We start from the raw sequence: 13,394 nt of genomic DNA, 5'->3' as shown, positions 1-13,394 counted from the left end.
GATAGTTTTGACCTTAAAAAGAAGTAGATTTCGATGATGGCGAAAAGGAAATAGGAATGGTTTTATTGAAAGAACAGTCAAAGAATCTGAACCATTCATTAAGTAATCAAATACATTTCTTGAATTCTGAATACTGCAGAGATGACTATTGTTTGACTTTGTTCTAATCTATTTTGTATTTATATACATGTGCCTGGGTATATGTTTGTCACATATATGTGGATATTTGATCAGGCTAGAAGAGGGCATCATATCCCCCAAGGCTGGAGTTGCATCATTTCATCCACTTACAAGCTCAATAAATTTTGTTAACTTTTGTCTTAGTTTAGGAAGTAGATATTCAATGAAAATAAAAATAGCCACAAAGAGCAGATAATAAGGTGTCAACATGAATTTATACATATGTATTTATAAACTCCTTTGTAGTCCAGCCATTTTGGGTATATGTACAGGTATAGAATACTTCATACTACATTAATAAATATTTATACTTGGTAAAAATGTATCCACCTTTTAGACACAATTTACACATTTCTTTGAAAGAATAAAAAGCAATAAAATTTATCTGTATACTCTTTTGCAGGCTTACGAAAAAATCGCATACCTCCTTACAAACTTAGGTAAGTTCGTTTTTATAATTTTACTTTTAGTAAGTAAATAACTATATACATATTAGCATTTAGATGTTTTATGTATTTTACCATTTTTGTCCTCATTTATGCAATTGTTTACAAATATCCAGCCAAAAATTAATGTACATTCATCATTATTTGGAAAGACATTTTCTTAGACTTCGGGGTTATTTGCTGCCTTTTCCCTTTTGTATATGAGAATTGTTAAGAATGGGGATCACAAATATACTTTGATCTACATCTGGAGGTCAGAAGAAACCTTGTCAGATCTAATTTGATTTTTTTCTTTCATCAAGTAGACTGAAGGCTCTGGACTAAGAACTCGTCGGTTAAAATCTGTTCAGCACCTTATTCTAGTTAGCTAAAAAGCAGAGATCATAGCCTTGCCACTTGACACCTTAAATTCATTGACTAAAGTGAGGATAATTCTCTCTCTCTCTCTCTCTCTCTCTCTCTCTCTCTCTCTCTCTCTCTCTCTCTCTCTCTCTCTCCTTCCTTCCTTCCTTCCTTCCTATCTTTCTTTCCTTCCTTCTCTATTCTTGCTTGTTTGCTTGTTTGAGATAGGGTTTCTCTGTGTATCCCTGGCTATTCATAAACTCACTCTGTAAACTATGCTACCAAAAGATCTACCTGGGTCTGCTTTCAAGGCCTGGGATTAAAGTGTACACCAGTGCACCACCACCACCTGGATAGGATAATATTTTCACAAAATTTCATTCACTGTTACTGTGATGTATTTTATTTTTGACCCACTAGTCCTGGAGAAAGATACCTCTAGTAAGTCTATGTCCTGTTTGAATACTGTGTTTCATTTCTACCTGTTTGTTCCTTTTATTAATGCATTTTTATATCTTCCTTATAAAAGACTTTTCTGAAGTCCTGGATAAATAATGAGTCTCATTCTCTTAATGTTTTGGGTTAACTATATCTGTCTGTCTGTCTATCTAGTGTGTGTGTGTGTGTGTGTGTGTGTGTGTGTGTGTGTGTGTGTGTGAGCACACCATGGTCCCATGTAGAAATCAGTTTTTAGCATCTACAATGCTAAGCCCCAGAAATTGAACTTGGTTGTCAGGTTTGGCAGCAAGCACAACAAACCAAACAAAAGTATGTAGGACACCTTATGATTGTCTACTGGTTACCATCCACCACTTTAGGATGAAAAGATTGCATGTTTTTTCTTTTAAAAAAATCCCAACTATTAGAATTTTAGATAGTTTCTCAGACTTGGCAGTGTCCCTTCAGACACATGTTTATTTCTGTTTAGCTAATCTTGTCTGCTGACTCAGGAAGTCTTCTTGTCTGATGCCTCAGGAAAATAGCTATGGCTTTCAGAATGTATGTACATACAATATCTCCCTTGGGGTACTCCAAGTCATATCATCACTGACTGTTTTTCACAGTACTCCTGATTCTTCTAGCCTTCAATGAGACATCTTATGAGCATGTCTCAGCATCCTTTTGAGGGGTTGCCCTTCTTCAAATGCTAGCTCCATACTCAGACTTTAGTTTCAGCCTCTGCTGAATACTTAGTTACTTGATATTAAGTCCTTTTCAATTTCAAGAAAACAGACTTTTTTCACCTGCTGTTTTCTCCTTTCTCCTAATTTCATTAGTTATGATGCTTCCATATTAATACCTTTTTGAATACTTAGGCTTATGAGATTCAGTAAGGGTCAATATGTATATTGCAAATACTTTTTTAAAATAAAAGAAAGAAGATTAAAGAAAAGAATGTGAAAAGAGAGGTTCATTCCTTGACCTCCCTCCAGGCCAAGGTTCATTTCTTAAATAGTTCTAAGAGTTTCTCCCAATTTCCCTATCAACATGAACAAAGGCTATATTCCAAGATTCTGTTCTCTGATGACTACAATTAGGAAGGAAATATTGTAAGTAGTTTTGGTTGGTTGGTTGCTTGGTTGGTTGGTTGCTTGGTTGGTTGGTTAGTTGACTGGTTGGTTGATTTGGTTTGGTTTGGCTTGGTTTGGTTTTTAAGACAGGTCCTCACTGTCTAACACTATATGCCTGGAACTCAATATGTAGATCAGTTTGGTCTTGAACTTATAAATATCTACCTTTCCCTGCTTCATGAGTGCTGGAATTAAAGGAATGAGCCAAGCTTGGTTCTTTTCTTCTCATTTTTTTTTTACTATAGGTTTTGATTTTGAATAGTTTCCATTTTGTTGTTGCACCTATACTATGAAACACATCCCAATGAGTGCGTGTAAAGGGCAAATCATTCATTTATTTGTTCTTGCTGAGTTCAGTTGTTTCAGATGGACAGTAAAGTAATTGAGCTATATTATCAAAATCTTTCTTACACCTTGCTTCAAAGCTCTCTTCTGTCTCTGATACCTATATTAATGTTTTTTAAAGATATTTTACCTCCAGAACAAATGAATTACAAAAACAAATGATGATGAGGGTCATCTATAATTAATAGGAAAAGGAAAAATATAGTTGCTTTAAGTATCAGTAATGTCAAAGTTTTTGCTTAGTATTTTATTTATTTTTGTCATATAGGCCAGTGTCATATAGCCTTGTGTCTGTGGATCCACAGTGGTTAGTTAATAATCTTGGTAAAATTGATATTTTTTTTATTTGATATATTTTTTATTTACATTTCAAATGATTTTCCCTTTCCTGGCTCCCTACTCCCTGAAAGTCCCATAAGCCCTCTTCCCTCCCCCTATTCCCCCATCTACCCCTTCCCACTTACCTGTTCTGGTATTGCCCTATACTGCTGCACTGAGCCTTTCCAGAACCAGGGTTCTGGAAAATTGGTATTTCTTTATGTAAGAAAATCTGGCTGAATGATCATGCATACTTTTTAAAAAGCTCTTTGGCTAAGCTAATGTATGAAATTCATATTATAAATTAGATCCTACTTATCAAATTGACAGAACTCTAAAAAATGCTTTAAGATTTTGTTTCCTGGACTTCTCCAAATATTTTGTTTTCAGAAGCCACAAAAAATGATTATTTTTTTAATTTAATTAAATGTTTCAGGTCACAATTCTTAAGATAAGCATTTGTTTTATTTTACTTTAGGTTTATAGTTGCTGAGAATTGTACCATGTTGATTGTTAGTCATTTTTTTAAAAAAAATAATTATTGGTAGTAGTGAGTAGCTTTAACACATAAATCCAGATTATGAGATGTAAAGTCAATCAAGACTCGTAAATATAGGCTTTGAAAGTGTTCAAACTGAGACATAGCATTACCATCTTAAAACTCAGAAAACACAAATTAAATAGAGAATTATTTTTTAAATAAAGAAATTAACATTTTAAGGACCAAATTTGTGACCAGTGGTGATATCAAATACAAGTTTATAACCAATAGCTAGTTTATTATCAATAACTATATGTATTAAACAAAGCTAAGGAATAATTAGGCCATAAATATATTACCCTAGAAAGTAGAATTTATATTGTCAAAATTTAAAATTATTTTTTTCCTTGAAGTTATATCGTCATTCAGGATGAGCCAGAATTTGCTTCATCTAAAACTGCAATAGGATGTTATAAAATCACTGTGTTGTTATTTGTGGTAAAGAACATAGACTGACTCAAAAAAGCCTGTCATTATTGTCAACTCTCCCTGTTATAATTATTGATACACAGAAAGTTATTCCAAACTCAGTATCATAGGACAATAATTTTGGGAGGAGCAGGATAAAGATTCAGTAACCAAGTTTAATTTGTTAGGCAGTTTCCCTGGTTCATGCAGTCATCCATTGATATGTAGACATCTAGAGTGGTCTCTTCACTTGCGTGCTAAAACTCATGTGGGATTTTGGGGGTGGCTGATCTCTTCCATGACCTTCATCTTTTCCCATGCTCCATTCTGGATGCCTGCCTTGTGTTTGGGTGTAATAGTACAATGGAAGTTCTTGCATGATATCTAGCTTATAAGGGGAGACACATGTAGAAGTGCTTATCATGCTCCTACATCTCAACTTCCTAGTCTCTTGTTGGCAAGATAGAAATCACATTGCTCAAGTACAAAGTTAACACCAGAGGCAACTATATTCAGGATATATGTATATTCTAGAAGAAATAACTCACTGGGGACTAGTATATAGATCTCTAGTGAGAATTCATGCCAGAAATGCTGTAGCCCTGGTCTGAATATACAGAAAGCTGAATAGCTCCCTTTTAATACATGTTGCCCCTCAGAATGATTTTACCTAATTAAATCTCAGATATCTAGACTTTTTCATGATTTCAAATGTGACCTTTTATTAAACCAAACAGATCGTTCCATACCAAAATCTTCCCACAGTGTTCTTTCATAAGCAACATCTTTTCATTTGTTTTTGTTTTGTAACCTATATATGTTCCTTTTTGCTTTTTCACTGAAAGACCAGAAACATTGTGAAGGTAGAACACTGATGGGTGTTTTGTTTTGCCTTGGTTTTGGTTTTGTTTGGTTCCACTCATGTATATCAATGTTTGTGTTTCTTGTAGAATATCCTCGAACAGAATCAGAATGGGAAAACAGCTTTGCATTGAAGATGTTCCTTTTCCAGTTTGTCAATCTGAACAGTTCTATCTTCTATATTGCATTCTTTTTGGGAAGGTGAGTTAACTTTGCACAAGCCACTGTTGCCAAGGAGAAAACAAAACACAACACCTCAGTTGCCAATTAAGTAACAGAAGTGGTGGATTACTGCACTCTGCCTTAGAATATTTTCTAATCATATTTTATATGTGCTCTTCCTCAAGTAACCTCTGACAGCTACTATCACATATTTTATACACACACATACACACACAGAATGCCATGTGTAAGTTATCATTTATTACTAATTATTATTTTGCTGAGATGAAAAAATATGTATCCCTGAGTTTTTGGTGTAGAAACAAGAATCCTTTTGTCTTAAATTTGAGGGGTGGAGTATAAAATTAACAAGCCCTGTTAGCCCTCCACTTGGTGCCATGGGAACATTCAGAAGCTAGAAACATTTTGAACAAAATCATTCAGTACACTATGATGGTATTCATTAACCTGGCTCACACAAAACTAAAATTCTACATAGAACAAAATATTAAATGTCATCAGTTTGATATATTTGCACTTTCCCTACTCATTGCTACTGAGTTCATACATCACTTTCTCATTCTGAAGTCAGTTTCTTTGATGTTGTTTAAGCATAGCAAATATCAACTGCATGGGACAAATTGCACCAGTAAACAGTTCTGTCTACCCACACAAGGACTCTGTGTGATACATCAGCAAGCGAAACTTCACTTTGTTGCTAATGAATTCAAACACTTTTTACAGATTCGTAGGCCACCCAGGAAAATACAATAAACTTTTTGAGCGGTGGAGACTGGAGGAAGTAAGTAACCCCATGAGAGTGGGTGTGCGGATGGGCATGGATACAGGCCAGTGATTGCGGGTGGTAATGGGATGAGGAGGGAAGATGTCCAAGAGTGTTAGAGCCACATTTTGGAAGAGAAGAGGTTGTTCTGTTCAAAATGGAAGGAGCTTCATTTATTCAAAATAGAATGATATTTTGTAGTTAAATACCAATATTCTGGGTTCTTCTCTTATTACTTTATACATCATGTTTGTTTGTTTGCTTGCTTATGTTTTCTATTTACAAGCCCCACAAATATAATTCCTATAATTTTACTCATTTTGAAAAGCATTATCATCTGTTGAATGAGTTTTCAAATATAAGTATGTTAGGTTCCCTTTGATGAAATAAAAATTCAGTCTAAAAAATATCTAAGAGGAACTAGTCCTATAAACATGTGTGCACACGTACCGAAGCTCATATTTCTTTTTAGGGAGGTTATGCATTTTTATTCTTTTTTTCTTTTAAAAATTTTTATTGATTTATTTTATTTATTTACATTCCAAAAGTTCCCCCCTTCCAAGTCTCATGTTCTTGAGTTCTTCTCCTCCCTACCTTCGAGATGATGCTCCCCCACAAGCCGAACCATCCCCACCTTACCCACACAAGCCCACCCACCCCCACCTAATTCCCACCAGCACCCTTCTTCCCTGGGGCATCAAGTTCCCACAGGATTAAGCACACCCTTGCCCACTGAAGCCATACAAGGTAGTCCTCTGTTATCCATGTGCCTGGGGCCATCTACACTCCTTAGTTTTTAGCTTAGTTTCACGGAGCTCTGAGGAGTCTGGTTAGATGACACTGTTGTTCTTCCTATGGGGTTGCCATCTCCTTCAGGTCCTTCAGTGCTTCCTCTCTTACATATTTGTCCCCAACCTCAACTAAATGTATGGCTGTAAGTGTCTGCATTTGTCATAGTCAGTTGTCATAATTCTGGAAAAGCCTTTCTGAGAACAGCCATGTTATAGTCCTGTCTTCACATAGAATATGACCTCAGTAATAGTGTCAGGATTTGGTGTGTACTCATGGAATAGATCCCAAATGGATTCTTTCTGTCTCTGCTACATTTTTGTTCCTGCATTTCCTTTAGACAGGAACAATTATTGCTTAAAATCTTTTAAGATGGGGCCCCCTGCCTCAACTGGGGGCCATATATACTGGATATGGCCTCTGTGTTCCATCTCCCTACTTTTGGGTATTTTGACTAATAACATCCCCATTGAGTTGTGGCCTCTCACATTCCCGGTCTTTGGAACTTTCTAGAGCTTCCTTTTACCCCCTACCACAACTTCTGTATATTTCAATTCATTCTCCTGCCTCTCTAGGTGTTCCCACTGTTTCTCCCTATACCTGATCCTGTGCATCTTTTTCTCCTTCCTCCTGCTGTCACCCATCCACTTTCATATATCCCTCTGCCACCTGTGATTATTATGCTCCCCTTCTAAGTTGGTTCCAGGTATCCACCATTGTGCTTCTTTTTGGTTAAGCTTCCTAAGCTCTGTGAGTTGTATCATGAATATTCTCAAATTTTGGCCAACATCACTTATCACTGAGGGCATACTATTCATGTCCATTTGGGTTCAGGTTATCTCACTGAGGACTGATTTTTATAGTTCCATCCATTTACCTGCAAAATTCATGATGTCCTCATTTTTAATAGCTGAATAGTATTCCATTGTGTAAATGAACCACATTTTCTGTATCCATTCTTTGGTTGAGAGATATCTGGGTTGTTTCCAGCTTCTGACTATTACAAATAAAGTGCTATAAATATGGTGGAGCATGTGTTCTTGTGGTATGGTGAAACATCTTTTGGGTGTGTACTGATAAGTGTTATAGCTTGGTCTTCAGGTAGAACTATTTCCAATTTTCTGAGGAAATGCCAGATTGATTTCCAGATTGGTTGTACCATTTTAAAATCCCACACCAATGGAGAAGTGTTCCTCTTTCTCCACATCCTCACTAGAATGTTCTGTCCTTTGAGGTTTTTATCTTAGCCATTCTGATTGCGGTAAGGTGAAATCTCAGAATTGTTTCTATTTGCATTTCCCTGATGACTAAGGATGTTGAACTTTTCTTTAAGTGCTTCTCAGCCATTTGAGATTCCTCTGTTGAGATTTCTTTGTTTAGGTCTGTACTCCAGTTTTTAATTGGATTATTTGGTTTTTAGGAGTCTAACTTCTTGAGTTTTCTGTATATCTGGGATATGAGCTATTGAATAAAATATTTTTAAAAAGCAGAACTGGCATATTGCCATGCTTGTAGCTCTGTCCCAGCCATGCACTGGCAGGCAATGGCCGACCTGTTTCTATCTTGTAGAGATTCTGACTCTGAACTCCACAATTTCTCCACCCAGATTGCTTTGTTCCCACAGGCAAGTTGCTACCATGCCAACTCCATACTTCAAATCCCCCGTGGCCTTTATGGAGCACCTCAGGCAAACTCACACTTGACTGCTATATCTTTCTCTATTAAACCCAGACGAGCCACCTTGTGAAGGAAAACGCAACACAAACGTAGTTCAGAAACAATGGTAACTCAATCTCTGAGCACAACTAAATACTAATCTTGTAAGCCTTATTAAAATCTGATTCTTCTGGTGGCAGATGGACCCTTGCAGATCTGCCATGATGCCTGATACTGGGAAACTCTATGATACTGGGAAACTAAATCTTACCCTTCTGCTGTCCCAGCTCCAAAAGGAAGTCACTCTCTCCTGCTTTCTCTCTTCCTCCATCCAACCTGGAAGTCCTGCCTACTCATCCTATGATTGGCTCCTTTATTCATTAGGGATTGGTTCACAAGGACATCTTCAGACCCATCCACAACAATTAGCTCTCTATGGGATGTAGGATCAGTGAATATCTTTTCCCAATCTGTAGGTTGCCATTTTGTTCTATTGATAGTGTCCTTTGCCTTACAGAAACTTTTCAGTTTCATGAGGTCCCATTTGTCAATTTTTGATCTTAGAGCCTCAGCTATTGGTATAGTGTTCTGGAAATTTTTTCCTGTGGCAATGTGTTCAAAGCTATTTCCCATTTCCTCTCCTATTAAATTCGGTGTATTTGGTTTTATGTGAAGGTCCTTGATCTCCATTGACTTGTGCTTTGAGCAAGAAAATAAATATAGATCAATTTGCAGTCTCCTACATGCAAACAGTCAGATAGACTAGCACCAGCTGTTGAAGATGCTTTCTTTTTTCCACTGAACATTTTTGGCTTTTTTTTTTTTTTGTCAAAAATCAAGTGTCCATAGGTATATGGGTTTATTTCTGGATCTTCTATTCTCTTTCATTCATCAACCTGTCTGTTTCAGTAACAATATCATGTTGCATTTTTCACTATTTACTCTGTGGTGCAGCTTGAGATTAGGGATGGTGGTTCCCCCAGAAGTTCTTTTATTGTTGAGATTTTTTCTTTGTTATCCTATTTGCTATGGTATTTTGTTGTGGTATTTGTTTTTCCATATGAAATTGAGAAGTACTATTTCCATGTCTGTAAAGAATTGTGTTGGAATTTTGATGGTGATTGCATTGAATCTATATATTACTTTTGGTAGGATGGCCATATTTACTATTTTAATACTTCCAATGCATTAGCATAGGAGATCTTTCCATCTTCTGAGGTGGTCTTCAATTTCTTTCTTCAGAGAATTGAAGTTCTTGTCATACAAATCTTTTACTTCTTTGGTTAGGGTTACAGCAAGATATATTGTTTGTGACTATTGTGAAGGGTGTTGTTTTCTAATTTCTTTCTCAGCCAATTTATCATCTGTATAAAGGAAGGCCACTGATTTGTTTGAATTAATTTCATATCCAGTCACGTTGCTGCAATTTATTAGCTGGAGGAGTTCTCAGGTAGAATTTTTGGTACCATGCAAATAGTGCTTGACTTCTTTTCTACTTTGTATCCACTTGATCTTCTTTTGTTCTCTTATTCCTCTAGCTAGAACTTTGAATACTACATTGAACTATATAGAATAGAGAGGGAGAATGGCCAGGCCTGTCTTGTCCCTGATCTAGACTTTTCCAATTTTGTTGAATATAGGTTTTTATAGTAAGTTGTGATGATTTTTTTAATTTCCTCAGTTTCTGTTCTCCCTTTTCATTTCAGATATTGTTTGTTTGGATACTGTATCTGTGTCTTTTAATAAGTTTGGCTAAGGGCTAATCTATCTTCTTGATTTTCTCAAAGAACCAGTTTTTGGTTTTGCTGATTCTTTGTATCATTCTTTTTGCTCCTAATTGCTTGATTTCTGCCCTGAGTTTGATTGTTTTCTGCCATATACTCCTATTTGGTATGTTTGTTTCTTTTGTACTAGGGCTTTCAGATGTGCTATTAAGTTGCTAGTATTGCTAGTGATCTCTCCAGTTACTTTAAGAGGGCACTTAGTGCTATGAAATTTACTCTTAGCATTGATTTCATTTTGTCACATCAGTTTAGGTATTAAGGGTCTTCATTTTCATTGAATTCTTGAAAGTTTTTAATTTCTTTATTTCTTCCCTGACCAAGTTATCAGTAAGTAGAGAGTTGTTTAGAGTATGTGAGCTTTCTTTTGTTCTTGTTGTTATTGAAAACATAGCCTTAGTCCATGGTGCTCTAATAGGATGCATGGGATTATTTCAATCTTCTTGTATCTGTTGTTGCTTGTTTTGTTACTGACTGTGTAGTCAGTATAGTCATATTTTGGAGAAGGTACCATGAGGTCCTGAGAAGAAGGCATATTCTTTATTTCTTTACTGATATATATATAGCCCATGGAAACAAGATGAAAACATAAAATTTCCACATTTCATGAGACTTTCCTAAACCTGATAAATTGTCCTCCAAACAGTAGCACTTTCAAGATTGAGAAGTCTCTTTGTCAGACTTTTGCCATTATACCTATCTTAAATGGCAGTTCTATTATTGGATTTTAGTATTCATATTATCCTACAAAATTTCTTCTCAATTCTAGGAGCATAAAATAATTCATTTAAATTAATCTTATTTTCTAATATGGTGATATTTACCAATTCAAAACTTCCTTTTGTGCTAAGAATAATGAAGTGTTTCTACCAAATAGAAGATGTGCATTTATTAGCAAAATCACAGTCTACATTTGTTGAAGAATATATCTTTTAATTATGTCTATGTCAGATCTCTGTTCTCCTGATAAGAATTTTGTTCCTTCTCTCATCTAAAGTGACTTGAATGATGATTCCATTCCAAAAAATTAATATATGGTTTTTTAGTATGAACTTATAATGTAGAAGTAAAGAAAAGATTACAAAAGAAAAACAGAGGGAGATATAGTTTCAGTCTCTATACAAAGCTCCTCAAAATTACCAGAAGGCCCCACTGATGATGTCTTTCTAGATCGTTTCAGAAATTGTCTTTGCATATGGATGCAGACTAAAACTTCCTCACAGTTCCTGCTTTACAATAAAAATTCTGGGCTCAAATGTTCTTTTCCATGACAATATGTTCTTTGCCTTTAACTTATTATTCATGAGTGTTTCTCCATGCTAAAATAGTAGTTCTAATAATTAGGTTACCAAGTTATTTATAGATAGAAGTTAATTTCAAAGCACAATAAGCACAACCCTAACCTAAGGGGTAATCTTCACAAAGTATTGCTGATAGTTACTACTGTTCCGATACCATGGCTGTACTTACATTATTCTTTGACCAAAGACAAAGACTGAGTGTCATTATACATTCCTATAACCTTAGCATTTGAGAGCTGAAAACTGAAGATCGAAACCATGAGTGCCTAATAAATCCCAACCTATATGTGCTGTTATAAACACACTGGGAGTGGGGAGATGAACCCTAATACCATAGCAACCCTGAGATTGCCTAGAAGTCTCAAGTTTTAGAGTTTCTTTTGCTCTGGTTATCAATATGTCTGTTAATTTTTTTTGTTGTTATTTATGGCCAAGAATAATGCTGACATCCAACAAAAGTCTGGTCACCCACTTAGTAATTTAAGGAATACTTCTATCAGGGTGGCTTGACTAGGTGAGTTAAGAAACCGAAACAGAGGAGTTATAACCATGTAGATGCACATAGATGCCCTTTTAAGAGCTACCATTATCACTTATAGTATTCAAATATGAATTACCATCATTATTATTTCTTTTATTGTTAATTATGAAATTGTCGGAAGCATTGATTAATCCTTAAAAGTTATAGAAAAATAACTATAACTGGCATCACAAAAATTTCTCAAAACCCTCCTCCATGTTTTCCATGGAGGATGTGCAGTGATGTGCAGTGGCTTTATTTACCCACAAAGAACTGAATGTTCTAGGAAAAAAAGAACATTAGGATTGTAATTTATTATGCACACTAGAAATCTCCAATTATAAAGTATGAAAATTAAAGATAAGTACTGACTCTGAATTCTTTCACATAAGAAGCAAGTATGAACACAGTCTTGATGGTGGGTCTCTGATGGAGGGACTGCAATGGACAAACTCATCTCTTTATTTGATAGCATTGATAATCATGTAGAATAAGATGTCATCAGAAATGAACAAATGTTGTGTGCTTGGGTTCTAGTAGTCTATGTGCTTAAATTTCCAAGTTGGTAAGATTTTGTCTGGAACTTGTAGCTCCTTCCTTTTATGATTGGAAATAAGAAGGTAACACATATTCTTATTTGTGAAATTAAATTAACTTTTGTATTTCAATCAGAAGGTAAAATTGATAGTAACTAGTATAAAGAAAGAAAACGGATACACTTTGTCAGCACTTTTAAGAAGTGGCTATATCATATTTATAACTCTTGCTATAGTTAGGTGATATCTCACAAAAATATCATATATTTCAATATACTTCAAAAATAGCAATATAATTCATTATTACATTGCTCTAAATTGCTGGCATTTATCAAGCACTTACTACATGCTGATATATTCCAGCAATTGTTACTAAGTTTTCTTTCTATATAATTTTATTAATCTTCATAACAACTATTCCTATTACTACTACTATCATTACTACTACTACTACTACTACTACTACTACTACTACTACTATATTGATACTATAGATAGGTGGACAAAAAGTAGAGTAGTTTTATAATTTGCCTAATGCCACAAACCTGATGAAATTATTATTTGAATAAAAGCAGCTTAGCTTCAAAGTCTTGCTCTACACACTATTTTCCAGCCACCATTGGGATAGGATGTGAGCATAGTCATAAAAGTTCATTTTGCAGGCTCACACAAGTGATCTGACTTTAGAGCAAAAGTCCTAAAGTAGGTAAAATGGAGGCTCGTAGAGTCTGACAGTCCTGTCTATTCCCTAGGTTCTTCAATATAGCTATAGTGACTACAGATTCTAAGCCTCCCTTCACTCTCCCTAAACATATTCTTACCAAAAAAGGAGAAAATATGTGAGAACACTGAA

The 13,394-nt window shown here is 35.3% G+C and overlaps 1 protein-coding gene across 1 annotated transcript in view; it reads left to right on the top strand.

The window, feature by feature from the left end:
* The window catches only part of Ano3 (anoctamin 3), a 319,679-nt gene that overhangs the window by 292,598 nt on the left and 13,687 nt on the right, over positions 1-13,394 (top strand). The window contains exons 18-20 of the mRNA XM_052181396.1: positions 584-620; positions 5,102-5,213; positions 5,919-5,976. Of these exons, the coding sequence (XP_052037356.1) occupies positions 584-620; positions 5,102-5,213; positions 5,919-5,976 (207 nt within the window). The remainder of the gene's footprint in view (positions 1-583; positions 621-5,101; positions 5,214-5,918; positions 5,977-13,394) is intronic.

The sequence above is a fragment of the Apodemus sylvaticus genome, chromosome 5 (assembly GCF_947179515.1).
Source record: "Apodemus sylvaticus chromosome 5, mApoSyl1.1, whole genome shotgun sequence".
Classification (NCBI taxonomy): Eukaryota; Metazoa; Chordata; class Mammalia; order Rodentia; family Muridae; genus Apodemus; species Apodemus sylvaticus.
Note: the sequence above shows the minus strand (reverse complement) of the source record. Positions and strands in the feature narration are given on the sequence as shown.